Raw genomic sequence first — 26,334 nt, 5'->3', positions numbered from 1 at the left:
GTACCTGCAGACACCCCAGGGAGATTGAACGCACTGAAGGGGCCTGGAGGCTCTGAGGAAACCCTGACTTCAACTGCAGGAATCAAGGTATGAAGTAGCCCAGGGAGGGACTAGCCAGTGTCCCTGCTGCAGTCGTGTGTTGTGGGCGGATTCCCCGCCAACTTCGTGGCAAACCCCTTTGCCACTACCAGAGCCCTGGGCTGGGACGTGGTGGAGCAGAGGGGGCCCATATCCCTCTGTCCAGCTGCTCTCCCGCTTTGGGTGGCAGCCCACCAAACCCCCTCCATTGACTCTGGCCATTAGGCCGCACTTCCCGTCCGCCAAGGGGAGTCCTGCTGACTTTGGCCATTAGGCCACACTTCCCTGCCACCAAGGGGAGTCCCGCTGACTTTGGCCATTAGGCAGCACTTCCTTGCAAACGAGGGGAGCCCTATCAGTGCTGGTCATTGGGCCATACAGCCCTCAGGCTGAGCGCAGCCATATTGATTTAACCGCGGGGCTACCATGCCCTTGACCCACCCCCCCAGGGTGACGGGATGTCCTTGCCCCGTGACAGAGAGAATAGCTGAAAATCTTACATTATTATGGTGAGAACAATACAAGAACCCCTTTAATTGTATGTTACAAAACCTATGAGCAGCTTGATGCATGTATGAGATTTACAAGAGCAAATCTGGTTCCTTTGCTTGAAACTTTTTTTCTGATGAGTACCTTGATGTTGTGAAAAGAAAACAGTCTCAGATTTATCCTGATGAAATTCTAGAAAACCAATTAACATTGCTCAGTCAATTAGCATGCTATCACACTGAAAATGAGGCATCCAGGGAAGAGTAGCTTCCAGTGCCACACTAGCAGCCTTGCTGGATCCATCAGATGGAAGATGGATAGCACCTCAGTTCAAACAGCTTATCACCTTATCATGAAGGTCGGGGGCACATTAATGAGCCATTACTTTGATACTGACATATAGCAGCAAGCTGTAGCTGGCCTTTTCATTGATGTGCAAAGGGAAAGAAGGTGTGATTTGATTTTCCTCCTTTCTAACACTGTCCAAATACCACAACTACAGTCTTGATATTCCCTGAACACAGAGATTACTACCAGTACCCCCAGCACACAAGGGACTCCAAATGGGGTAGGGATATGTAGGAAAGGGGAAGAACAATGCTTTTCCCCCTTCCCTTCATCGTCTGCAGAAACCGCTTGAGCTGGTTAGCTCTAGAAAGGAATAATATAGCTTGCTAAGGGACAACACAGTGGCTGTGCTCCCCAGTATAATCAGGAGGCATCACGGCTTCAGGAGGAGCTCTCCTTGGCAAGCATGGCTCTCTATACAATGCAATCCTTAATTTGTCATCATTTGGCTATGCTGAGAGGAACTGAAGCCACCCAAGAAGCTGGTTTCATATACCACCATTTGGTGGGTTAATCTGCCACATGGCTCCCCTACTCCCAACCTTCACATGGTTTCCCCATGCAAAATGTCATTTCCTCAGTGTTTTTTGCAGGGACTAGGATTTCCCCAGAAGACAGTGCTTAGTTTGTGTCAGGGCTTGCTAGGGCTGAGCCTCAGCACCTGTAGGCTCGGCAGTTCATAGCCCCAGCATGTCTGGGCTTGCCACATCAGTTATGAAAGTAAAAAAAAATTGCTTGAGCCCCGACACCTCTTTCATTACAAATTAAGCACAGCATTAGGAGAACAGTCATTTCATTAAAACTTGAAATGTACTTCTGTTTGAAGATGTGTAGTGTACTGTAATAAGAGATGGACTCCTCATTCCACTTTCCGGTGTTAAAACTGTCACTCTATCACAGAAAAAAATAATTTGTGCACATACAAAAATCCTGATGGCATAGATTCTACAAAGCAGCAGCTTAATTAGAATAGCTCCTTCACCTCTATAAAGTGGGAAGTGGATGCTTTGATTGTGGCTCAGCCACTTAGTTTGAAATCTGTGTGTCACTTTGGGCCTACTAATTTATCACTGGTGGATGGATGATTTAACAAGACCTATTAAGATGGAATAAAATATGCAGTCTAATCTAATATGTAACATAGCATGAAATGAGTCAACACTGCCTCTGAGATCACTTCTGAAATGATTAAATTAACTAAATTAAAAATTCCTTATTCTTATCAATGATATTTTATTTGCAAAAACCCAGCTGCTTTCGCCATTAGCTGGGCCGTGAATATATAAGTGTGACAGTCCAGGAGAGCCTTTTAACATATTTTACTTTAGCACAGTTTTGAAAATATAATTTGAATGGAATCAATTGTCTTTGCATTACAATAAGATGAAATTTTGCTGGTGAAAAGGCCAAAGCTGATGTACAGTAAAGAAGACATTGATCCAGACAGTCCCTTCATTGTGTCACTAGTATGGGCAGCAGAATACCTGGACTGTGCTTTTAATTTTTTTGTTTATTTGAGTTAGTAAGGGTCTGGCTTGTTCAGACTCAGTTAGGAGAAGCTTAATGCTATTCTTATTCATTTGCTATATCCTTCATGGAGCATGGTCTGTATTTGTCTAATCTGGTAATCAGACAATTTTGCTTGGTCTCGGTTACCAAAACTAGAGTCTGTTTTCTAATGAGATTTTCTGTCTGATGCAAAAAATATTCCATTTAATTCTGGCCTGATATGAATTTTCAGTATCCACACTGCAGAGAGAAAAATAGTGAATCACTTCTTTGTGAAATAATTGTCCAAAAGCCTTTGAATCTATTTTATAGCATCAAGTAGTTTGTTTTATAGCATAGACTAGCTTCTTCTTTTTTCCCCTAGAATCAGTGAGTCTTTTCCTCTGTTGCTGTAACGAACAGTCACAAAATATTTTGCAGCATTCTGGCACCTGCACGAGGCTGTGACTTATTAATATGCTAATGAGACTGCGACCCGAACTGGCACTGGTTCAACCCTTGCACACAATTAGCGTTCAAGCAACTAGCACTGCTATGAGACCATCTATAGAAAGTAGAAATTTAGATTGATTAGTTCACTGTAATACAATTCCATTAACAAATAAAACAGACTTAAGAAGAAAGTAACTTGTGCCAACACAGTTAGCATCATTTTAATCCCTTTTGGTTTAAAATCTTTGGAAGATTATCTCTCCTCTTAAATATTTAGGATTATTAAAGTTGATACTTGCACCACTTTATGTTGTTTAGTGATAGAAAAAAGCATCTACTGATCATTGTCTTTAGGATTACTAATCCATTTAGTCATGTCTAAACTGTTTCTGCTCCATAATATTCATGCACTCAAAGGGGTTCAATAGTAAAAAAAACAGTTCCTTTAAGTGCCACCAGAAGTGTCTTCTGGAACAGCATCGTAACACCTGAAATTTATGTCTTCAGTATTGGGGATGCTGTGCTTTCTGGAAACTAGATTCTGGGACTGGAAATCAGGATTCCCGGGCTCTATTCTCAGCTCTGTCATTGACTGACTGTTCCAGTCACTTGTACTAAAAATGTCAAACCTGGATACTTAAAGGGATAAAATTTTCAAAAGTACCTAGATGATCTAGGAGTCTAAAGTCCCTTGATTTCCCCCCTAAATTTATAGTCAGACACAGACATAAAAGTGTCCTGAAATTTGCAGAGGTGATGAGTGTCCACAGTGCCCAGAAACTTAAATGGGAGCTGCAGGTGCTCAGAAACTCAGGCCACTGTTTTCTTAGGTACCTAACTTCAGAGAAAGACGTTTGAAAAACTTGCCCTTACCTTTAAAAGGTGCTCAGTAAGTACAAATCAGAATGGCATTGTAGCATAGAAATGGATGTGGCTTCATGTAGACAGTGAGTGGCTGTAGCAGGATCGGGGTCAAAATACCATCTAGGAGCTATCCCCCTCTGGCAGGAAGTTTGTTAACTGAAAGCCTACTAATGTTAACTTGTTATTCATGGTATCTCCTATAGATTTCCTTTTTCCCTGCGATTTCCATCCAAATAAGAATTTGATCCGTGTCATATAACAGGGGTTCTCAAACTTTTTCTTTCGGAGGCCACCCCAGTATGCTATAAAAACTCCATGGCCCAGCTGTGCCACAATAACTGGTTTTCAGCATGTAAAAGCCAGGGTCAGCATTAGGGGATTGCAAGTAGTGCAATTGCCTGGGGCCTCATGCCTCAGGGTCTCCCCACAAAGCTACATTGCTCAGGCTTTGGCTTCAGTTCTGGGTCCAGGCTTCAAACCCATGCAGCAGGGCTTCGACTTTGTGCCCTTGGTCCCAGAGTTTCTAATGCTGGCCCTGTTTGGTGGCCCCCCTGAAATCTGCTGGTGGCCCCCAAGGGCCTCAGATCCCTGGTTGAGAACCACTGTTATATAACCACTGGGAGGGCTTGCAAGAGCTTTGGAGGATAAGATGAAAATTCAAAATGATGTGGACAAACCAGAGAAATGGTCTGAAGTAAACAGAATGAAATTCAATGAAGAGAAATGCAAAGTACTCCATTTAGGAAGGAACAATCAGTTGCACCTGTGCAAAGTGAGAGATGACTGCGAAGCAGTATAGCAGAAAAGGATCTTGGGGTCATAGTGAATCACAAGCTAAATATGAATCAACAGTGTAACACTGTTGCAAAAAAAGCAAACATCATTCTGGGATGTATTAGCAGGAGTGTTGTAAGCAAGACATGAGAAGTAATCCTTCCACTCTACTCTGCACTGATTAGGAATATTGCATCCAGTTCTGGGTGCCACATTTCAGGAAAGATCATAGATCATAGAAGGTTACATCAAAAGCCTATTGTTCACCCAGGACTGTATGGTCAAGTGGCTGCTAGAAAACTGTATAAAAGACCCTTGGGCCCTGATCTTGTCATCTCAGATCTGCTTGAGGTTTTATGCAGGGGAAGCCTAAGCCATAAGGACTGAGATCCCAGTTCTGACTGGACCACACTGATTATAAACATTGGAGTATAACCTATGAACTATTTCTGAAAAAAACTCTTTGCATCTACAAAGCTCACCATCTCTGCTATGAATCTGAATCTCAAGACTGACTCATGTCTGTACGTATTGTGACAAAGCTCTATCCTTATCTCTGTGGATCCCTCATTTTCTGGCGGATTTCACTATGTGGAGGAATTGAAGAGAGTCCAGAGGAGAGCATCAAAAATGATTAAAGGTCTAGAAAACAGAGGGAAGATTGAAAAAATTGGATTTGTTTAGTCTGGAGAATAGAAGACTGAGTGGGGAGGGAGCATGATATCTGTTTTCAAGTACCTAACGGTTGTTAGAAGGAAGAGGACAAAAATTGTTCTCTTTAACCTCTGAGAATAGGACAAGACGCAATGTGCTTAAATTGCTGCAAGGGTGATTAGGATTAAACTTCTTAATTGTCAGGGTGGTTAAGCAATGGAATAAATTTCTTAGGGAGGTTGTGGAATCTCTGTCATGGGAGATTTTTAAGAGCTGGTTAGACAAACACCTGTGAGGGATGGTTTAGATAATACTTAGTCCTGCCTTGATTATAGGGAACTGGAGTAGAAGCCCTCTCGAGGACCCTTCCAGTCCTACAATTCTATGATTCCTTAACCTCTATTCTGTGGCCTGATCCTATAATGAATGCTAAATGGCATTCAACTAATTAGAGGAGTGTATTAAGGTTTTTGCCCCAGAATCAGACACAACAGAGTCAAAAATGACAAATTCAATATCTTGTACGGAACCTTGGGGTGTATAGCAAGAGCACTCACACGGAGTGCAAACTACAACCTCAACTACTTTTATTAATATAATTAACAGAGACAAGAAAGCTCCAAACCACATAAGCAAATATCAATAATAAAGTATTAGAGAAATCTTAAAATTATATAGCATATGCTCGTAGACTTATATTCACACCCCGTTATTAGAAATCTGGTAAAAAGACAAAGGACCAGCCCCGTCTCTGGCATGCCAAATGTGTCTGATGGTCCAGATCCCCAGTACCTGAAGATAGATGATTAATTATATCACTAAAATATTGAAGGGTGGAGGGCTAGCTAGCTTCTTCATGTGGGTTCCTGCTTATATAAAGCCTGGGAATCACCATATATATTCAAACACCTAGCCTCCTTTGTCTATATCCAACTTCCTCACCCTCATAATATCGGGGTGCCTTTACCTGATAGGCTAGCCTATTTACTTATTACCATACTGCTGAAGCCAGTTTGTGGTTAGACATGTGCCAATGATCCCATCCTAAAATATCCAAGTTTAGTATCAGTTCAGTATTCTTGTGGTTGCCTAGTCTGATTTTATGCCAACTTTTCTCTTAAGCAAGCTATTCCCAGTTCCCCAAAATCTAGTTGGGTTACTTTATCTATGCTAAAGGTCATAGGCCTATCTCACTTATGCCAACTAACTTAAGCCAATGTACTACAGGATGCAGGCCTGTAGATTCCTTGCGTTACTGATAAGTAAAATAAGGCTAAGCTGGCACTAAGAGCTACAAGTCTCACACAATACATGTCCCTCCTGGAACCTGATCTGCTTTCTTCAGTTCCAGTAGCCATTCAGTATAACTTATTTATTTCAAGTTATATAGAGAAAGACAAAGAAAAAAAATCAGCAATCAGATTTTCTAGCCGCTTTTGACAAATCCTTCAAAGCAGAGCTCACTGAATGACTTTGCACAGCCTTATTAATCAACCAAAAGATTAGTCTTCCAAAAATAACACTCCTATCTATCTGTCTTTTCCCCTGAAACTCAAGCCAACTAATCCGTGTTGCAGCAAGCCCTGAAGGTCAACAGACTGGGTCTATTTCTGACCCAGAATGGGAGCAAGTTTTAAAGTGGAGGGTCCTGCCAGCAAATGCCCTCCTGAAGCCTTTAAGTCAATGGAGTTCCAGCTTGAGTGCTTCTGCTCATCACAACTGAAGTAGTATTAAGTGGGGAGAGACTATCAATATGTTAGTCCCTTGACAAAGAACCAGAAAGAGTTGTCTGGCCAGTCTGCACTGGGTAGGTGGTATATGAGGCATCAGATACATTTTAAATTAAGAGGATTTACAAGCCTGGCATATGCAAATATTCAAATTGCTAGTCTGTGAAATTGCATTTCTGAACAATACTCAGGATTGCACAGCTGCCTCTAGCAGGTGATGTTGTCTGAAGATATCATATTTTCTGTAGAGGGGGGAAAAGGGATATTCATTAAGGGCTAAATACTCCCTCCTCCCCTCTATGCAAAGCTTTCATAAATTGAATTGTTGCAAAGATTTCCTGCTGGGACAGGGAAGGGCCAGAATCCTTCTTACTTCATCAAGTACTAGCAAAGCTACACTGGAGCTGTAAAGTATCTGTGTCACAGTGGCTTGGGACCAGTAAATGTGCTTATTGCAGATCCGCTGGTCAATCTTCAGCCCTCTCTTGTCCCTAAATTCACCATGGGTGGTAGCAAAGTGAGGGCAAGCATGCACCAGTACTCTGTGCATGCAACGAGAGAAGATTCCCTCCTGAGCCGCCTCTCCACATTCCCCAACCAGCCGAATCCCAGACCTTAGGATCAAATGTGGCATTGAGCTACTGGCCTGAATAAGGGGGTAGCATGGATCTGCTCCGTTTGAGCTCAGGGCGTTTGTGCCTCAAGGAGGTATCAGTGTAGTGTAAGATTGGTCTGTTTGCCGCTCCACTCCAGATCCATGATGTTTCCAGAAAGAAGGTGGGCGCAGGGACTTCTTCAGAATGGCCTGAAATGGTGACATAGTCACCTCATCTATAGTTTATTAGAACAGTATCCATTCAGGAGTAACATAACCAGAAAGTAAACAGTGTATGTAAATATGTTCATAAAAGGATCTGCATGTGATAGATAACAATATAAAAACTACCATCTTGGGAGAGACAATTGCATGTGGAAAGAGAAAGATGCCTCTTTCAGCAGCACCATAGATTTACATTTTTAATTATTTTTTTTTATTTGCTTTATTCCTTATGATGATGGCACAGAAGATTCAGAGGTGCCATGCACAACCGTAAATGTGAGAGCCTAGGAAATAAATCAAAAACAGCAGCAAGATTCCTTTCCTCCCCAAATGCTTTACACAAAACGAGCATGACCATGATCTCAGCAGAGGATTTAAAGTATTCATCCCTGTCAGCCATATATTTGGCTCCTTCAAATTTAATTTTTTGTTTTGTTTTTACTTTCTGCTGCAAGGTTTTTGGGAAGAAAAAAAAAACCTATTCATGCAGTTGCTGCAGCAGAGGATGGTCAATTGAAGCACTTGTCATTGTGGAGGGTTTCTGAAATAAACAGCAGGGAGGATTCAATATCCATGGCATGTTCATACTGGGTCCCAGTTAGAAATAAACAAAATCCTAGGTAGGTGAAACATAAGCGTGGGAAGCCTGATATCAGTTCTCATAAAAATGAAAGATCTAGTTGACAATGGAAACAAGATCTCTTTTCCTCTCCTTCCTCGCCTCCTCACAGCAAAAAAGAAAGATCTTACCTCTAATTAAGGATTAGAAAAAGGGAAGCATAGACAGAATGGTGCATCTCTTGTTCATAGTCAAATGAATCAGTCATGTAGATGTGTTTCACCATCTATAAAAAGTAAAGAAGAGAAATTTCACTTTATAATGCTGAGATTAAATTTGCAATCTGGAGATAAGGCTCCAGTTACTAAACACTATCTGCTTATCTTTTTTACCCCTTTTATCAGGTTCACAAAAGTTGTTCAAAATAAAACCTCACAAATTAAATCTGAATCTCTACATCAATAAAAGTAAGGTTATCAAAGGGCATCAACTTCATTACATGACACCATTTATTTTACGTTATATGAACTTTTAACACTGACTTTCTCCAAAGAAGAAATTTGATTCTTTGCTAGATAAGGGGCAAACATTTCTTGATGGTCAGGTAGCAAGATCATACATAAACATCCTTTTCTAAAAATAAAACATGCAGAGGCACTTAAAAAACAAAACAAAACTAAAAACCACAAACACCTCTGCTTGAAAATGCATATATGAAGGCATAATTCCATGCCATGCTTGTGTTTACACATGTATTTGCTGAACCAGCACTCTCAGATTAGATATTTGCAAGTGGAAATGGCCACTTAGGTATGTACAGTAGAATTAATATTATATATTGATAAATTGTGCTAAGTACTGTACAATCATATAGGAAAACATAAGTCTTGTGTGAGAAACTTAGAATAGAAATGGTCAAGTGTGCTTGTAAATAGCCAATTTGCATGCACAGTTACAATAACTGCATAGAAATAGGCATGGTTTTGTGCACACAATTGCTCCTCAATTCTAAAAAAAAATGGCTGTCATGATCTGGACAGAACTGGAACCCCTTAAGACACTCCAATTGTCACTTTGCTGCACACCATGGCACCAACAGCATGGATAGAGCACACAGATAGAGTCCACCAGGAAGGGCTGAGGTGAGGTAAGTTGTCCACAATTCTTTATCATCAGGGGTCCTGAAGCCAGTCAGAGCAGCCTGTGCTTATTTTCATCTCCACAAGTTAGTCAGATTCCTTGGTGATGTGCATGATCTGGGAACCTAAATAGCATACAACAGAAAAAAAATGAAGCTGGTCCAGGAGGGGATGTGGCCTGAACGCTCAGGAGATGAGCTTATCAACACATCCTTCAGGCAGCCTATGAAGGACTTTTTCTTTTAAATCTCAGTGATTATAGAAGCAGCTGTCTACTTTCATTATCATTCTGAAACTTAAATGGATGTTTTGGATAGTTACAGTATTGCTACAGTATTTAATATAGTAGACATCAATAGCTAGATAGGTCATATTTATTTTGATTATAGAAAGAAAACAGTGTTGCTATCATGGAAAATCAAAATCACACAAGCTAGACAATAAATGATCCTAATCACAGTGACCTTGGCATAGTATCAACATTGTAAATCAGGTCTAAAGGTTGTTGAGAAACAAACTGGGATCATCCGAGTACAGCAAAAGTTTGAGGGCACTATAGTCCTGAAGAAAAAAACATCCAAAAGATCTGAAGGAGTGCTGACCCCACTGCTCTACCTCCAAAGGTCTGTGCTGCCAGATTGTGTGCGGATTAGGGGAAGTTGTGGGTGGTACCCACTAAAATCCAATGTTCTTGGATGAGGTCTTTTGGATCCATTGGGGACTTGGCTGACCGCAGCTGCTCCCTGCTGGTGCTGCTACCCATTCACTTATTAAAAAGAACAGGAGTACTTGTGGCACCTTAGAGACTAACAAATTTATTTGAGCATAAGCTTTCATGAGCTACAGTTCACTTCATCGGATGCAAAAGCTTATGCTCAAATAAATTTGCTAGTCTCTAAGGTGCCACAAATACTCCTTTTCTTTTTGCAGATACAGACTAATACGGTTGCTACTCTGAAACCTGTCATTATGACATTCACTTATTGTTACTCTCCCTGCTGAATTATAGAGTCTTCACTTCTGAAGAGTTGCTAAGCTCCTGGTTGTAGTTGTCATCAGGGCTGCAGACTGTGACATTCCCTGCTGCCAGGGTGGATCCTCCCAATGTCACCTTTATAGAGAAAACTTTATGGACAAGGAGTGACCCTTACCAATTATCAATAAGGCTTATCAATACATCCTTCAGGCAGCCTTTGAAGATATCAAAATGATGAACGAGGAAGAGTTTGGTTCTGTGTGGGCTAAAAGCATGTGATATACGATATTTTTATGTAGAGCACAGGATCAACTATCACTATCACTATGTTATGGCTTCAATCTCTTGTTATGCTGATTTTTTTAAAGGAATCTGGTTTTATATTTGTAAGATGTGCTGTATTTTCAGACATATAGTCTGCTTTCGGATTTAATCACCAGACAACTGCAATTTATACATTCAGCACCAGTGTAAAGGCACTGAACTCAGCTGATTTATACCAGGATGAAATTAGCTTACTGTGTTTTGGACCCCATTTAATAACAGATATTATAATATATAATGCAAAGAAATACAAAAAAACATTCTCACGTGGTATATACATCCCCTGTTAGAGGCATGAAAGGTAATCCCATTGGATCAAATGGCTTTGCTAGTCATGGTTGCCAGTAAAGCCCTGCATAAAACCATACTGGTTGCTACAGTTTCACCTCAGGGTGGGTTTGGGCAGGGGTTTTGGAGCCAAGGAGGGATGAGTTGTGAGAGAAGCAGGGATGAAACTAAGGGATCTCCTACTAAACTGATCCACTGGTCATTGGCCCATGGGGAGCGGTTGTAGCAGGAAGAGGGGCTGCTTTGACAGCCTCAGGCTTGTAGTGGCAGCTGCCCAGTCTCCACCCTGAAGCGTGGGCATGTGTGCAGGGATTCCTTTCTTCCCCATTCTCAATTGTTCCTGCAGAACCCCCTTGTCTCAAACTCAGATACTTGTTGCAGAGAGTGGGGAGGATTTGGCCCTCAGGTAGTTTTTTTGTTTGTTTTTAAGAGAGATCACAGAACATTTGAACTTCAGCTGGACTTTGTTTTGCTTAAATCAAACATGCAATAAAGTATTGACATCTTTGTAGGAAAAAACGTCTGGTTCAGACAACAGGAAGCCAGTTGCTACCATAGACCTGATTATAATATATATATATTTAAATCCATCCTGGATTTTAAATGTTTACATTTTAAAGCAAAAACTGACAAAAAGATTAGGGATTCTGAAAGTGGTGCATTGTATTCTTTTCTGTCTCAGTCATTTTGGCAATTTCCACTCCAGTGCCTCTAATCTTTAGGCATCCGTTTTTGTACCTCTTATTCACACTATGTGCTTTTTACTCTATTGAAATCAATGAGACTACTCGTGTGGGGAAGTGTGGATCATTGTGAGTGTGGGTAACAGAACTGGAACTCTAGAGAAGGCAAACAGCTTCTATCCTGCCAAGATTTCACAGGAGTGGCTTTGCTGGCTGGAGTTGTGCTCTTGGAACGCTGTACAAGGGACAAATTTGGCTTCTGTGGGATATGTCCCCAAACTGCTGCATTATTATATGTGTTTGGGGGGGATAGTGGGTCTCCATCAGCAGCCTTGCAATGAATGTTATGTACTAGAACTCTAGAGGAAAAAAATAAGTGTGAAAAAGAAAAAAGTTTTTTTAAAAAATATTAGTAACACTGATTTGGCTTTACAAAAAAAGGGGGGAGGGAATTTTCATTTTTTTAAAAAAAAGTGTTAATAATGAAGTGCATTCTGACCCTCCTGATTTTTAAATTAGCAAATCTTTCAGTGCAAGGTTTCCTGCACACAACTAATTTGGAAGACTTATACATGGAACAAAAAGATAGAATCCCATGAAACATTCATTTTCAGGTCAATACTTGTCAAATTTTGGGCATATCCCAAAACTCTGACTGGATTTTAAATGTGTGTTGTTGTTTTCTTAATTTGAAGTTTGGATTCTGTGTGTGTGTGTGTGTGTGTGTTTATCCCTTCTTTGAACTAGCACAATAATCAATAGCGGAGTGTTTTGAGCTGTTACTGAAAGTCATTTTGAAAACATGTTAAAAGCAGCTACTCTGTCAGAATGCATGAAATTAGTTATTAAAAATAAGAGTAAGTATGTGAATGGGAGGAAACTTAACAATAAATTAATGAGATGTTTGCAAACACAGGTTAATTAAGCTTGGCTTTCTCTCTACATAAACCACCATTTATGTTACAAATATATAACTGGTTCCAATACGTTGGAGATGCTTTATTACTATTTGTAAGCTCATTTGTTATCCTTAGCATGCTTATTAACTTCCAAAGCAGGAAGGCTGGTTTTATGGTTAAGATATAATGTATGCTGTATAAGTACCTTATTTTGCCCAGCTTCCTGTGACCTCAGGCTGGTCACTGGATATCTGTGTTTTGGGGATAATTCTGTTAGATTTAGTGGGGAGGGTATAGATTGTCTCTTCTCATGTTTTCAAAGAGCCTAGGGCAAAGGGGAATGTGATCTAGGCATCACTGTAGTAATACTCAAGTGGCCACATGAACATCATTATTATTATATTGATTCGGGCTGTCAAATGATTAAAAATAATTGCAATTAATCACAAGATTTTAAAAAATATTAATCACAGTTTTAATCACCCTGCTAGAAAATAATAGAATACCAATTTAAATTTATTATAAATATTTTAGATGTTTTTCTACATTTTCAAAAATATTGATTTCAATTATAACACAGAATACAAAGTGTGCAGTGCTCATGTTATATTTTTATTTTTGATTACAAATATTTGCACTGTAAAAAAGATAAAAGAAATAGTATTTTTCAATTCCTGTCATACAAGTACTGTAGTGCAATCTCTTTATCGTGAAAGTGCAATTTACAAATGTAGAATTACTATTTTTTACATAACTGCACTCAAAAACAAAATAATGCAAAATTTTAATGCCTGCAAGTCATACCATGACGGGGCATATGAATGGTAAGCATATCTTGCATAAGAATATCTTGCAACCTCGGCTACAACACTGCTATGTGAATGCCTGTTCTTGTTTTCAGGTGACATTGTAAATGAAAGGCAGGCAGCATTATCTCCCTTAATTGTAAAGAAGGTTGTTTACCTTAGTGATTGGCTACGCAAGAAGTAGGACTGAGTGGATTTTGTTATACCAATAAAATAAAACCCAACAGGATCTTTTAAAGGGGGATAAGACAAAATGCCGCATTTATTGTGAATACAAAAGAGACACAGTAAACAAGTAATCATAAACATTCTATCCCATGCACTCACACAAAATACCAAAAGAGGCAATGCAAGTAAACAGTCATATTTACTACCTCCCATTCATTCCCACACACATACATATACACATACAAGTTCTGCAAAGTTGTTATAGTTATGAGCCTAGAGGTTGCTCATGCCAAGTTACTGGCCAGGTAACCTGGGCATGAGGGTGGAGCTGAGTCTTTGTCAGATGCGCATCCGATGCTCCTGGAGGGTGGTCGCAGAACCAGACTCAAAATTCTTAGTCTTTTGGGTCTGTTTTTATAGGAGTTTTATTCCTATGCCAGTCTATGGAGGTGACTTTATCATGCTGTTGCTGAATCAATCAGCAGATGGCACATCCCTGACGGCTCCGTGCTGCCAGATGTTATCTTGTTCTTCAGTTCTCCCATCCTTGAGGCTGTTGGGTGGATTCCAGTCTGCCCTCCGGGGATCATCCGGTTATCTCCACTTAGTGCATTCTTCGGTCAATCGATACTGAAGTGGTAACTCTTAGGCTGGCACTCCTAGCCATTCATCTTCTATTTACACACACCATCCATTCACATGCATTCTCAACCTTTATTTCAACATATATCTCTTCTGACTTCAACAACTCTTAGGGTGTAATGAAACTGCTTAACCCCCTTACCACGGAACATACATAACTAGCAAGATAAAGAGCTCGAGAAGGGTGGGAGTCTCTGTGTGCTGTTCCGAGGAACAGTTGTTTTTGCAAAATCTTATCTCTTCTGAGAACAGACTCTCTGTCCCAGAATGTGCTGAGCAGTTTGGCCTTCTAATTAACATTACTTTGGGACCTTTAAACTATATAAAATTAAAAATCATACAGAAATCCTTTGGTATAGTAACAATTCGTAAGTGCAAAAGTTAATCTAGGAAATTTATTTTGCATTAATCACTTCAGTTAACTCTGATTAATTGACAACCATAATAGTTATTCATTCATTTAGATTTAAATGCAAAAATCTGCCAGTCTACCACCTGCCTCTTCCTCACAGCTAAGGGTATGTGGTTTTCAAGGCCTCTTGGAGAACAGGTTGCCTATTGAATTTTTGTGGGAGCTGGGAACCTAACTCCCATAGGCACCTTTGAAAAATCTCATCCTCAATTCAGTTTGTGAGGAATAGCCACACAGCAGTACAACAACACTAACACTGTAAAGTAAATGAGCCTAATGTACATAAGCCTAATGCCTATAATTTAAAGCAGCAACATATAGACTGTCCCATCATCACAGCTGTACTCATAGCCCTAGCTAATAGATCATCTAAGGCTTAGATGCAGTATGCTAGGAAAGTCAACACTTTGGGGCTTCTTTGAATCAACTTTGCTCCAGAGAAACTTACAAAGGAGCCTCACAGAGAGTGTCCTAGTGGCACTTCTCCTGTCCTCTTCCTTTTTGCCCCTCCATGAATTCTTGTCTCCCTCTGGTTGTTCTCATCTCAATCAGATTTTAAGCTCTTTGGAGTATCTTTACTTGTTCCACATAGAACTCATTGATGATGCTATATAAATAATAATGATAATTATAATAAATGGTAAATAATCATTACTTTCCTTCATCTTCAGTGTAGTGTGATAACATGACTCACTAATTATGAATCTTTTTTTTTTTTTTTTACTATTCATGCAGATATAGAAGTTTTGGCATAAATACCTAGTTTCAGGGCATTTTAGCACTATTTTTGTGCAGCTTGTAGTTAGATTTAATATTGGTGAATGACACTAAAGCAACCTCTGAGAGCAGCAAGAAAAGTGGGAGGAATGGGAATTTAGTTTAAATAAATATTTACAAGTGAGTTCTGACCTAATTTTAAGGTGTGTTTTTTTTAAAAATTTCTGTTTAATAAAATGTATGGGACTCATCCTGCATTCCTTGTGCAATCAAAATTCCCACTGAATTCATGGGAAATGTTGGATGCATAAGAAAAGAAGGATAAGATTCTATATAGACAAAACACTTTAAATCTTAGATGCTTAAAGATTGACATATAAATTAGAGCCTGATTTACATAGGGGAGCAACCACAAATTCCATTGACTCCAATATTCAGTATTTCTGAAAATTCAGACCCCTACGTTTAGGTCTTTAAATATGGAGTTGGGTGTCAAATTTTAGGCATCCAGATTTATAAAAATGGCCTAAATAATTCACCCAAGATCATAAAAAGAGCTACGGAGCTGGGAATAAAAGAAGCTGTTTTGACTCCCAGTTCTCTGCTTTAGCCACTAGAATTTCACTGACAATTGACTTTGACCCACCATAAAGGATAAATACTACTATGCAACATAATAAGTTGGATGAGGGCTTTGGGTTAGAGCCACAAAGTGATTTAAGAAGCTAACTACCACTTTAAGTCTGAAATGTAGCTCCACAAAACCCCTGCCACTTAACCTTGTAAGCATCTAAAGTCCCCTAGGCCCTTTTATTTCTGCTGGTGGGCATGCACAAAGCCACCTAAGTCCTGTTGCTGCTGAGCTGCTCAGTAGCTAAGCCCTGAGGGGATTCTCAGGCCTGGTCTACACTACGAGTTCATGTCGAATTTAGCAGCGTTAAATTGAATTAACCCTGCACCCGTCCACACAACGAAGCCATTTTTTTCGACATAAAGGGCCCTTAATACCAATTTCTGTACTTCCCGACGAGGGGATTAGCGCTGAAATCGACATTGCAGTTTCGAATTAGGGTTAGTGTAGACGCAATTCAGCGGTATTGGCCTCCGGGAGCTATCCCACAGTGCACCATTGGGACCACTCTGGACAGCACTCTGAACTCGGATGCACTAGCCAGGTGTACATGAAAAGCCCCCAGGAACTTTTGAATCTCATTTCCTGTTTGGCCAGGCGAGCTCATCAGCACAGGTGACCATGCAGTCCCAGAATCGAAAAAGAGCTCCAGCATAGACCGATCGCTGTATGGGGAGACGAATCTGTGCTATCAGAACTACGTTCCAAAAAATGAAATGCCACATTTCAAAAAATCTCCGAGGCCATGAGGGACAGAGGCGACAGCAGGGACACAACACAGTACCGCGTGAAACTTAAGGAGCTCAGACAAGCGTACCAGAAAACCAAAGAATCAAACGAACACTCTGGGACAGAGCCCCAGACATGCTACTTCTACCCGGAGCTGCATGCAATTCTAGGGGGGGCCGCCACCACTACCCCACCCCTGTCCATGGACTCCGATGATGGGGTACTCTCTGCCATGCCTGAGGATTTTGCAGATGGGGAAGATGATGATGAGGAGGACAAGCTTGAGGAGAGCACACAGCACACTGTTCTCCCCGACAGCCTGGATCTTTTTGTCACCCTGACTGAAATACCCTCCCAACCCAACCAAGCTGGAGAAGGAACCTCTGGTCAGTGAACCTTTTAAAATATAATACATGTTTTAAAAGCAAGCATTTTTCATGATTAATTTTCCTTGAGGACTTGGGATGCATTCGTGGCCAGTACAGCTACTGGAAAAGTCTGCTAACGTGTCTGGGGATGGAGCAGAAATCCTCCAGGGACATCTCCATGATGTTCTCCTGGAGGTACTCTAAAAGCCTTTGCAGAAGGTTTCTGGGGATAGCAGTCTTATTCCATCCTCCTTTATAGGACACTTGACCATGCCATGCTATAGCAAGTAATCTGGTATCATTGCATGACAAAGCCTGGCAGTGTATGGTCCCGGTGTTTCCTGGCATTCAAGCAACATCCATTCTTTATCTCTCTGTGTTATCCTCAGGAGAGTGATATCATTCATGGTAACCTGGTTGAAATACAGGAATTTAATTAAGGGGACATTCAGAGGTGCCCGTTCCTATTGGGATGTTTGCCTGTGGCTAGAAAGAAATCCTCCCTGCAGTTAGCCACGTGGGGGGGGGGGCATTGACGCTGAACTGTTCACGTTTGGCTAGCAGAGATCTTCCCTGATACCAGCCACGCAGTGTGGGGAGGGGTAAAGTGATCACCCCAGAGAAGGTGGAGGAGGTTAGTTTGGTTTCTGCTGCTGCATGTTAACACGAAAACGGCAGCACTAAATGGCCAACTCAACGGGTTTTGCTTGGTATGGGAAAGGAAGGCGCTGCTGTTATGAAGGTTGCAGAAGCTGAAAGACTATGGCTTACCATGGTTGCCTGCAAGCCGAATTCTGTTGCCTGGCACTGCCTGTGGGATCTCTAACACCAAAGCCGCAGGCACTCAATATAAGATGCAAAATGCAACCTTGTACCAAAATCACATGTGCTATGTAATGTGAATAGTGTTGTTCACCGTGAAAGAGTATATCCATTGTTCTGTAAAATGCATCATTTTAAATACTTCACTCCCTTTTTTTCCTCCCACAGCTGCAAATGTTTCAAGCCTCCCTCCTCCATCCCAAAGGCTATCTCATATAAGGCGGAGGAAAAAACGCACACACGATGAAATGTTCTCTGAGCTCATGCAGTCGTCCGGCACTGACAGAGCTCAGCAGAATGTGTGGAGAGACACAGTAGCACAGTACAGGAAAGCATCCAATGAACATGAGGACAGGAGGGACGATCGAGATGAGAGGTGGTGGCAGGGAGATCAGAGAAGGCAGGATGCAACACTGGGGCTACTGCGGGATCAAACGGACATGCTCTGGCATCTGGTGGAGGTTCAGAAACAACAGCAGGATCACAGACTGCTGCTGTAGCCCCTGTTTAACTGACCTCCCTCCTCCCCAAGTTCCGTAGCCTCCTTACCCAGATGCCCAAGAACGCGGACGCTGGGGGATGCTCCGGGCACCCAATCACTCCACCCCAGTGGACAGCCCAAGCAACAGAAGGCTGTCATTCAACAACTTTTGAAGTGGCCTTTTCCTTCCCTCCTACTCTCCTCTCACACCCCAGCTGGGCTACCTTGTGAGTTATCTCCCTATTTTTATAATCAATTAATAAAGAATACATGGTTTTTAAACAATAGTGACTTTATTTCCTTTGCAAGCAAGCTGTAATTGAAGGGGGAAGGGCAGGTGGCTTACAGGGAATTAGAGTCAACCAAGGGGACGGGTTTTCATCAAGGAGAAACAACAGAAGTGTCACACGGTACCCTGGCCAGTCATGAAACTGGTTTTCAAAGCTTCTCTGATGCGCAGCACTTCCTGCTGTGCTCTTCTAATCGCCCTGGTGTCTGGCTGCGCATATTCAGCTGCCAGGTGATTTGCCTCAACCTCCCATTCCACCATAAACATCTCCCCCTTACTCTCACAGAGATTGTGGAGCGCACAGCAAGCAGCAATAACAATGGGAATATTGGTTTCACTGAGGTCTGAGAGAGTCAGTAAACTGCACCAGCAACCCTTTAAACTTCCAAATGCACACACTACCACCATTCTTCACTTGCTCAGCCTATAGTTGAACAGCTTCTTACTAATGTCCAGGGTGCCTATGTACAGCTTCATGAGCCATGGAATTAAGGGGTAGGCTGGGTCCCCAAGGATAACTATAGGCATTTCAACATCCCCAACAGTTAGTTTCTGGTCTGGGAAGTAAATCCCTTCCTGCAGCCATTTAAACAGACCAGAGTTCCTGAAGACGCGAGCATCATGAACCTTTCACGGCCGTCCCACATTGATGTTGGTGAAACGTCCCTTGTGATCCACCAGTGCTTGCAGCACCATTGCAAAGTACCCCTTGCAGTTTATGTACTGACTGCCCTGGTGGTCTGGTCCCAAGATAGAGATATGAATCCCGTCTATAGCCCCCCCACAGTTAGGGAATGCCATTGCAGCAAAGCCAGCTACTATGACCTGCACATTTCCCAGAGTTACTACCTTTGATAGCAGCAGCTCAATGATTGTGTTGGCTACTTGCATCACAGCAACCCCCACAGTAGATTTGCCCACTCCAAATTGATTCCCGACTGACTGGTAGCTGTCTGTCATTGCAGGGCTATTGCCACTCGCTTGTGAACTGTGAGGGCTGCTTTCATCTTGGTATTCTTGCACTTCAGGACAGGGGAAAGCAAGTCACAAAGTTCCATGAAAGTGCCCATACGCATGCAAAAGTTTTGGAGCCACTGGGAATCATCGCAAACCTGCAACACTATGCGGTTCCACCAGTCTGTGCTTGTTTCCCAGGCCCAGAATCAGCATTCCTTGGCGTGAACCTGCCCCATTAACACCATGATCTCCAAATTGCCAGGGACTGCGGTTTTAGAGAAATCTGTGTCCATGTCCTCATCGCTCTCGTCACCGCGCTGCCATCACCTCGTCGCCTGATTTTTCAGGTTCTGGTTCTGCATAAACTGTACCATAATGTGCGAGGTTTTTACAATGGTCATAAATGCTGCGGTGAGCTGAACGGGCTCCATGCTTGCCATGCTATGGCGTCTGCTCAGGCAACCCGGGAAAAGGGTGTGAAATGATTGTCTGCCGTTGCTTTCATGGAGGGAGGGTTGACTGACAACATTTACCCATAACCACCCGTGACAAATATTTGGCCCCCTCAGGCATTGGGAGCTCATCCGAGAATTCCGATGGGCAGCGGGGACTGCGGGAACTGTGGGATATCTATCCACCGCTCGCAATTTCAATGCTTGCCATGGTACTGTGGACGCACACCGCCGAATTAATGTGCTTAGTGTGGACACATGCACTAGACTTTATACAATCTGTTCCCAAAAATCCACTTCTGTAAAATCAGAGTAATTTCATAGTGTAGACATACCCTCATCAGACTCTGTGTTCCTCTGCAGGGCCCAATCTAGTATGCATTCTCAGAGCACACTTAATCAAAACAAAATACGGCCAAGGAGGTGGTAGCGGTGTCCCCCTGTATACAAAATAGCCTGAGTGGTTAAAGCACTCAGGGCAATGTGGGAGATACAGTGTAAAATACCCAGCAAACCTGATTTTAACTAGAACATAAGTATCCCACCTACCTGGAGAGGGGCTGTTTGCCCTAACCACTGAGCTATAGGAGATTATGAGATGGGGTCTCTCTCAAGTTGAAGCTGTTCTATTTTGCGTGAGCTACATAAAAATTAATGGGCCCAAAAGTAAATTAGAATGACTCTATAGCCCACTGGTTAACACAGACTTCTGAGAAAGCCTTGAGAAAGGTTCATGTCCCTTCTCCAATTAATATTTAAGTGTGGGTTTGAACCTGGGTCTTTCACAACCCAGCTAAGTGTTCTAAACAATGGGCTATTGGGTTTAAGGTCTCTGCCACCTCCTTATTTTTTTATTTTAGAGAGAGAGAGAGAAAGTGCTGACTTGGCTTGCTAGCTAAGTCCGGGAGAGGGATAACAGCTATGAATCCCAAGCAGAAATAGGCACCTCCCTCCAGTCTGAAGTTACACACCTAAATCCCTTTGTGGGGTGGGCCTAAACCCAGCCCTTCTCCTCAGCATTTCCTACTAGTTAGCTTAGGTGGCTCCCTCATTAACTTGTTGGCTTCTTTCAGTCCCATACATACATGTCTAACTGTTCCCTTGCATTGAATAGGGAGCCCAAGTGCCTAACTCAGGGCTCTGGATTCCAGTGGGTGGCAGTTTGCCATTGCAACATTGAACCTAAGTCCCCTTTATGGATTTTAACCCTTAGGTGTAAGTAATTATGTGTTACATTGGCTACTTACCATATAATGTGATATTTGACACTGTAGGTGTTTTGACAGTTTCTCAACATTTAATGTGTAATCAGAAACATCCACCCTAATGCATTTCTTCAGCTCTTAATCAGTCATATTGTCACAGGTCCCACCTACCACTAAGGCACCTCCTTCTGGTTGCTTAGGGATTAGCTCTTCACAGGTCCAAAGCCCCCTTCTCTTGATTCTTCTGCCTGGGGTCTCTCTCTTTCTCTGAGAGTCGGGGTGCTCCTTCATAACTAAGCCCTCTGACCAGGTCAGTATAGGGTTTCCCTTCCAGGGTATCAATGCTAGAGACTTTTTGTCCACTAATATCCACAATTCAACCTTCCAGCTTCCGGCTTTCAAGATGACATCAGTTTGCACAATTTCCCTTTCTAATGCATCACTATTCAAATATAACAGTTCATTCACCTTGACAGCCAGCTCTTGATGCTAATTGTCCTGCAAGGGGTGAAACAAACTTCACTGCGGCTCAACTTCTCTCAGTCTTTCATTTTTTTTTGAAGTGATCAGAGTATACATCTGCATGGAGCACTTCTGTATATTTGTCAGTTTATTTTTATTTTTTTTTTGTACTTCTCTGTGTTGTTTTCACGCTGTAAAGTACTGTACTGCCAAAGAGCTGAGATACTGTGATATTTTCTTTTTCATCTGCGTTATCCACAAACCCAACTTCACTTTCAATGATTCATCACACTTACCATGTGTGTAATATCCTTTTCTTTCCCCTTCAATTCTTGACTCACTTCATTCATCTTTTTTTCAGTAAGGTTGATCGGAATGCAAAGTCAAGCAACCACGCCTGTTAGAAAGCTCATCATATTTTTCATTTCTTGACCCCAAGAATATTCTGATCTGTGATAAAAGATCAAAACATCTTTTCGAAACTCTACTGTAGCTCAGCTACCTCATCTCATTGTGCAGAATCACATCTTCACAGGCTGCCTCAAGTTCATCAAATGGATTTTGATGCAGAAGGCCTCTGACTTGAGTGGAGTTAACATTTTTTACTGCTAATCCCTTAACATTTGTCAAGTCTGTCACTTTTATTCTGAGTGCTTATTGATGATGAGCAATGAAGCCTTGGATCCAAACATAGCTGGTGCTCCATCTGTTGTTATAGAAACCAGTTTTGCCATCGTTAATTTCCGTTTAATAACATACTTAATTATCTTCCTCTTGTTTCCTTCTTTAACGATAGTGTTATCAAAATGTCTTCATTTACAATGCTGATTTCAAATACCAGATTCACAAATATCACCATTTGAGCCATGTCAGTGACATTGATTTGTCAAAAATTCATGCTGATTCAATTCTTTTAAAACTGTGAACAAATATCTTCTGACAGTGTTTTTACTCCTCTACACATCATGTTTTCATCAGTTGCATGATATAAGTTTGACACATAATTTCTTTCTTTTGGAACTTTTTCAATGAGTTGCTTCCATAACTTCTTCTTTCACAATCACACTGTTCACAAAAGTCTTCCTTTGTCATGCAAGCACATTCACAAACTGAAAAGATGTTTCATTGGTGTACTTTTTAATTGTATAAATATGATTTACTCAGTTATCAAAGAAAATGTATATTATTCATCTGAAGATTGTTATTTTTAGGAGATTCCTTCTCACGTTTCAGGGGACAGGGGTTGTGCATTTGGTGACATTGATGTGGCATAGGAGATGTGCATACTTGTCTCTAACTATGGTGAACAAAAAGGCACGTTCTCATTTTTTTCATCCAAATGGTAACTTTCTGGGTATTTTTTTTCCCAAAGGTAGAGCTAAGTTATTTGTAATTATGTTTGGTTTGGTTAACCCCAATCTAACATTCTCCACCACTTCAGTCTTGGTACCCTTCCCCAACTCATTCCAGGGGTGCAGATAGGGGAGTCTCTCTCTGCTACTGAATAATCTTCTCCCATTCTTTGATGAGTAAAATGAGGAATGGTAGATAGCTGAGAAAAGGGTTAGAGCTTCTTTACTCTCTTCTGTCTCCATAGTTTTTCCTCTCTTTGCCCCTGTACATTGAGTCTATGGCCATTCTTATGTAGAATAGCAGTAGCTGGAAAATTTCATCACTTAAACCCAAAGAGCTGCCTATTCCCTTCTCCCTCCCCCCCCCCCCCCCCGATTTGGCTTCCCTTTCACCCATCACCACATCTTGCTACACAGAATCCTTAGGTGCTGCAGGAAAGACTCACTCTATGTGCAGCACCACCTGATGCGAAGGGGAAGCTGCTGATGACACGCTTTACAAAGTCTCATGATCTACTGATGGATTATTAGTTCTTATTGCTATGTAATGCTCCTTCCTTATATCATGTAATCCTATATTTGTATTTTACATTAGTTTGCCTCCCCTTTATTGTGATAGAGTATGGTAAACTACATTATTTCATCTTTTTAAAAAAGATTACTTTTACTCTCTGAATCTGCTCAATACATATACTGTAGAGGTGCATTTTGTAAACTAATGCATGAGGTTTTCATTCATTCATTCATTCCACTGATGTCACTGAGACTTGATCAGCTAAAATAGTGGTGTTTTTTTTTAAAGTCTGTAATAAATTGTGTGAGGGGGAGATGTTCACAGTCACAAAAAGAACAGGAGTACTTGTGGCACCTTAGAGACTAACCAATTTATTTGAGCATAAGCTTTCGTGAGCTACAGCTCACTTCATCAAAAGCTTATGCTCAAATAAATTGGTTAGTCTCTAAGGTGCCACAAGTACTCCTGTTCTTTTTGTGAATACAGACCAACACGGCTGCTACTCTGAAACAGTCACAAAGGAGAGCTAGGTTCCCCATTGTGATTGACTTTCAATGGGAATTGGTTATCTAACTGCATGTTGTGCCTTTGAAAATCTCACTGTAAATACATTTGCCAGTCAACATGAAACTTGTAAATTATACCTTTGATAATGTGCTTATCTGCTGCAATTCCTTTCTTATTGTACTATACAATATAGGCTAAGCTATTTACGTGACATTTCATATGTGTTAGAATGGTTGGGCTTGATCTTTCCTTCCTTATTCTACAAAATTCCCACTGAGGTCAGTTTTTTTAACGAATAGGTTCTTACCGTGCACCTTTTCAGACCCCATATAAGTGATCTTTCCTAAATAGAGCCTAAAAGACGACATTCAAAACTGTTGTATACTTTTGAAAGAGAAATGAAAAACAGGTTGTTCCAGTGGCCTGAGAGCAGAAGTAAGTAGTTCTTGCCTCTGATTTCTGTCCTTGGCCCTGACACTGACATTTTCTCCAGTCTTGGACAATTCACTTAACCTCTCTAGGCCTTAGTTTTCCAAACTGTAAAGCAGAAAAAAAGAATAATTACTTACGTTCTTCAAAAGTCTGCTGTGAAGATTTTATAAAGACATAGTTAACAACTGCTTCAGGTTGAATTCAGACTTAGGCAGAAGTCTGAACTGAGCTGGTTACACCCACTTCACACTTGGAAAGTTATTATAGCAGCTATAACTTCTAGAAAAAATATTTTATTTTTTTTAATGTCAAGATTTTGAAGTATGTTCTAGAGCAAAGTCTGCAGCTGCCCTAATTATTATTGATCATTATTATTAATGTAGCATTCTGGAGCCTGATATTTCTGTTTATATCCATCCCAAATTCCCCATGGCTTCATCGGGAGCGACAGCTACAAAGTGACTGAAATCCCAGCCCCATTGATGGTGGTAGGAGTTCAATAGGATGAGGGCTTAGTTCATAATGAAGTTGTTCCATGGGGCAGTGGGAAACCCCCCCCCCTTCAATCTTAAAGGGTTCTGCCATACTATGAATAAAGTAAATATGGTTGTACACAACTTCCTTATTCAAATTATATTAGGAGCTTAATTCTACTCCTATTAAAGTTAATGGCAAAAATTCATTCTCAATTACTTCAGTGGGAGAAGAATCAAATCGAATAAGAATCTGAAATTTATTAAGGACCAAAACAAGGGAGGGTTTAGAAGGCCCAGAATTTGATCCTTATTTTATTAAACCTAGTATGTTTGAGAATGAGTGGGTATGCATATCCAAGGGGAAGTTTGAGAAATTTTCAGAAAATATGTCTTCTGTACTAATTTCTGTGTTAAATATTAGAAGAATTAAGCAGGGATTCTCAAGCAGTTTTAATGTTCAGTACAGAAATTACTCAGCATATCCTCATGTATCTTATACCAATCTCACTTATTTCAATGGAGATCTCTCTCTCTCTCTCTCTCTCCCTCCCCCTCCCCCCCTTCACATAAATGTCACTGTATTTTAGGTATGAGCAGGTTTGCTTTCACAATCAAGGATTCTGCTCTGTTCAATAAATAGAGCTATTTTCTTTCCAAAGAAAATCCAACTCTCTTCTAATGTTTGAGTTCCCCTTTATATCGCTAAGGGAGCTCAGGGCCATAACACAGTACAGTTCCATATTCCTGTTCTTTTCTGAAGAAGTCTGTTGTAAGTCCACAGTGCTATAGAGACACTTGTAACCTTTACTGATTTTTCTGACAGTAGTTCTTAATGTTGTTGTTGTTTTTCTGTGGGGGGGGGCAGTGTTGCGGAGGGACTGGTGAGTTAATTCTGCATATTGTGACATGCTACTATGCAAAAGATCTGTATCTCCTGGGAATTTATAATGGTGCTAATCACAGAGAATATGAACACAAACATTTGTTGACTCCTGGAAGTTATAATAAGCCTGAGCAGATTGTAGTGAGGTAATTCAAAGTAAGATTTTATGTGCACTCAGAAGAGTTTAAATTCACATTGCACAACAAGGGCTTTGTCACAATGACAAATACATGTGTAGTCCCTGTGAACCTGGAACAGAATTTAAAATGAAACCATCTTAAATCAGCTGTCTGATGCAAACCATAGTTTGCCATTCCATCAGTTGAGTCATGTTTATCTATCCCAGAACTCTTGTGTGCCTTCAGCTCCACACCCACTATGTGAAGAAATAAAATATATTGCACCTTGTAAAGAGCAAGCTAATTCTTTCTTCCTCCTCCACGATGTCTACTGCCAAAATTTT

The 26,334-nt window shown here is 41.1% G+C and overlaps 1 protein-coding gene and 1 long non-coding RNA gene across 2 annotated transcripts in view; both read left to right on the top strand.

Moving 5' to 3' along the window:
* LOC125637956 (uncharacterized) overlaps positions 1-26,334 on the top strand; it is a 94,872-nt gene that overhangs the window by 33,589 nt on the left and 34,949 nt on the right. The gene's annotated exons all lie outside the window — the stretch shown is intronic.
* LOC125637949 (uncharacterized) lies at positions 15,510-18,607 on the top strand. The gene is made up of 2 exons (XM_048853048.2): positions 15,510-17,057; positions 18,030-18,607. The coding sequence occupies exons 1-2, from the start codon at positions 16,688-16,690 to the stop codon at positions 18,359-18,361; spliced, it is 702 nt and encodes a 233-aa protein (XP_048709005.2). The 5' UTR covers positions 15,510-16,687; the 3' UTR covers positions 18,362-18,607.

Source organism: Caretta caretta, chromosome 1 (assembly GCF_965140235.1).
Source record: "Caretta caretta isolate rCarCar2 chromosome 1, rCarCar1.hap1, whole genome shotgun sequence".
NCBI lineage: Eukaryota > Metazoa > Chordata > Testudines > Cheloniidae > Caretta > Caretta caretta.
Note: the sequence above shows the minus strand (reverse complement) of the source record. Positions and strands in the feature narration are given on the sequence as shown.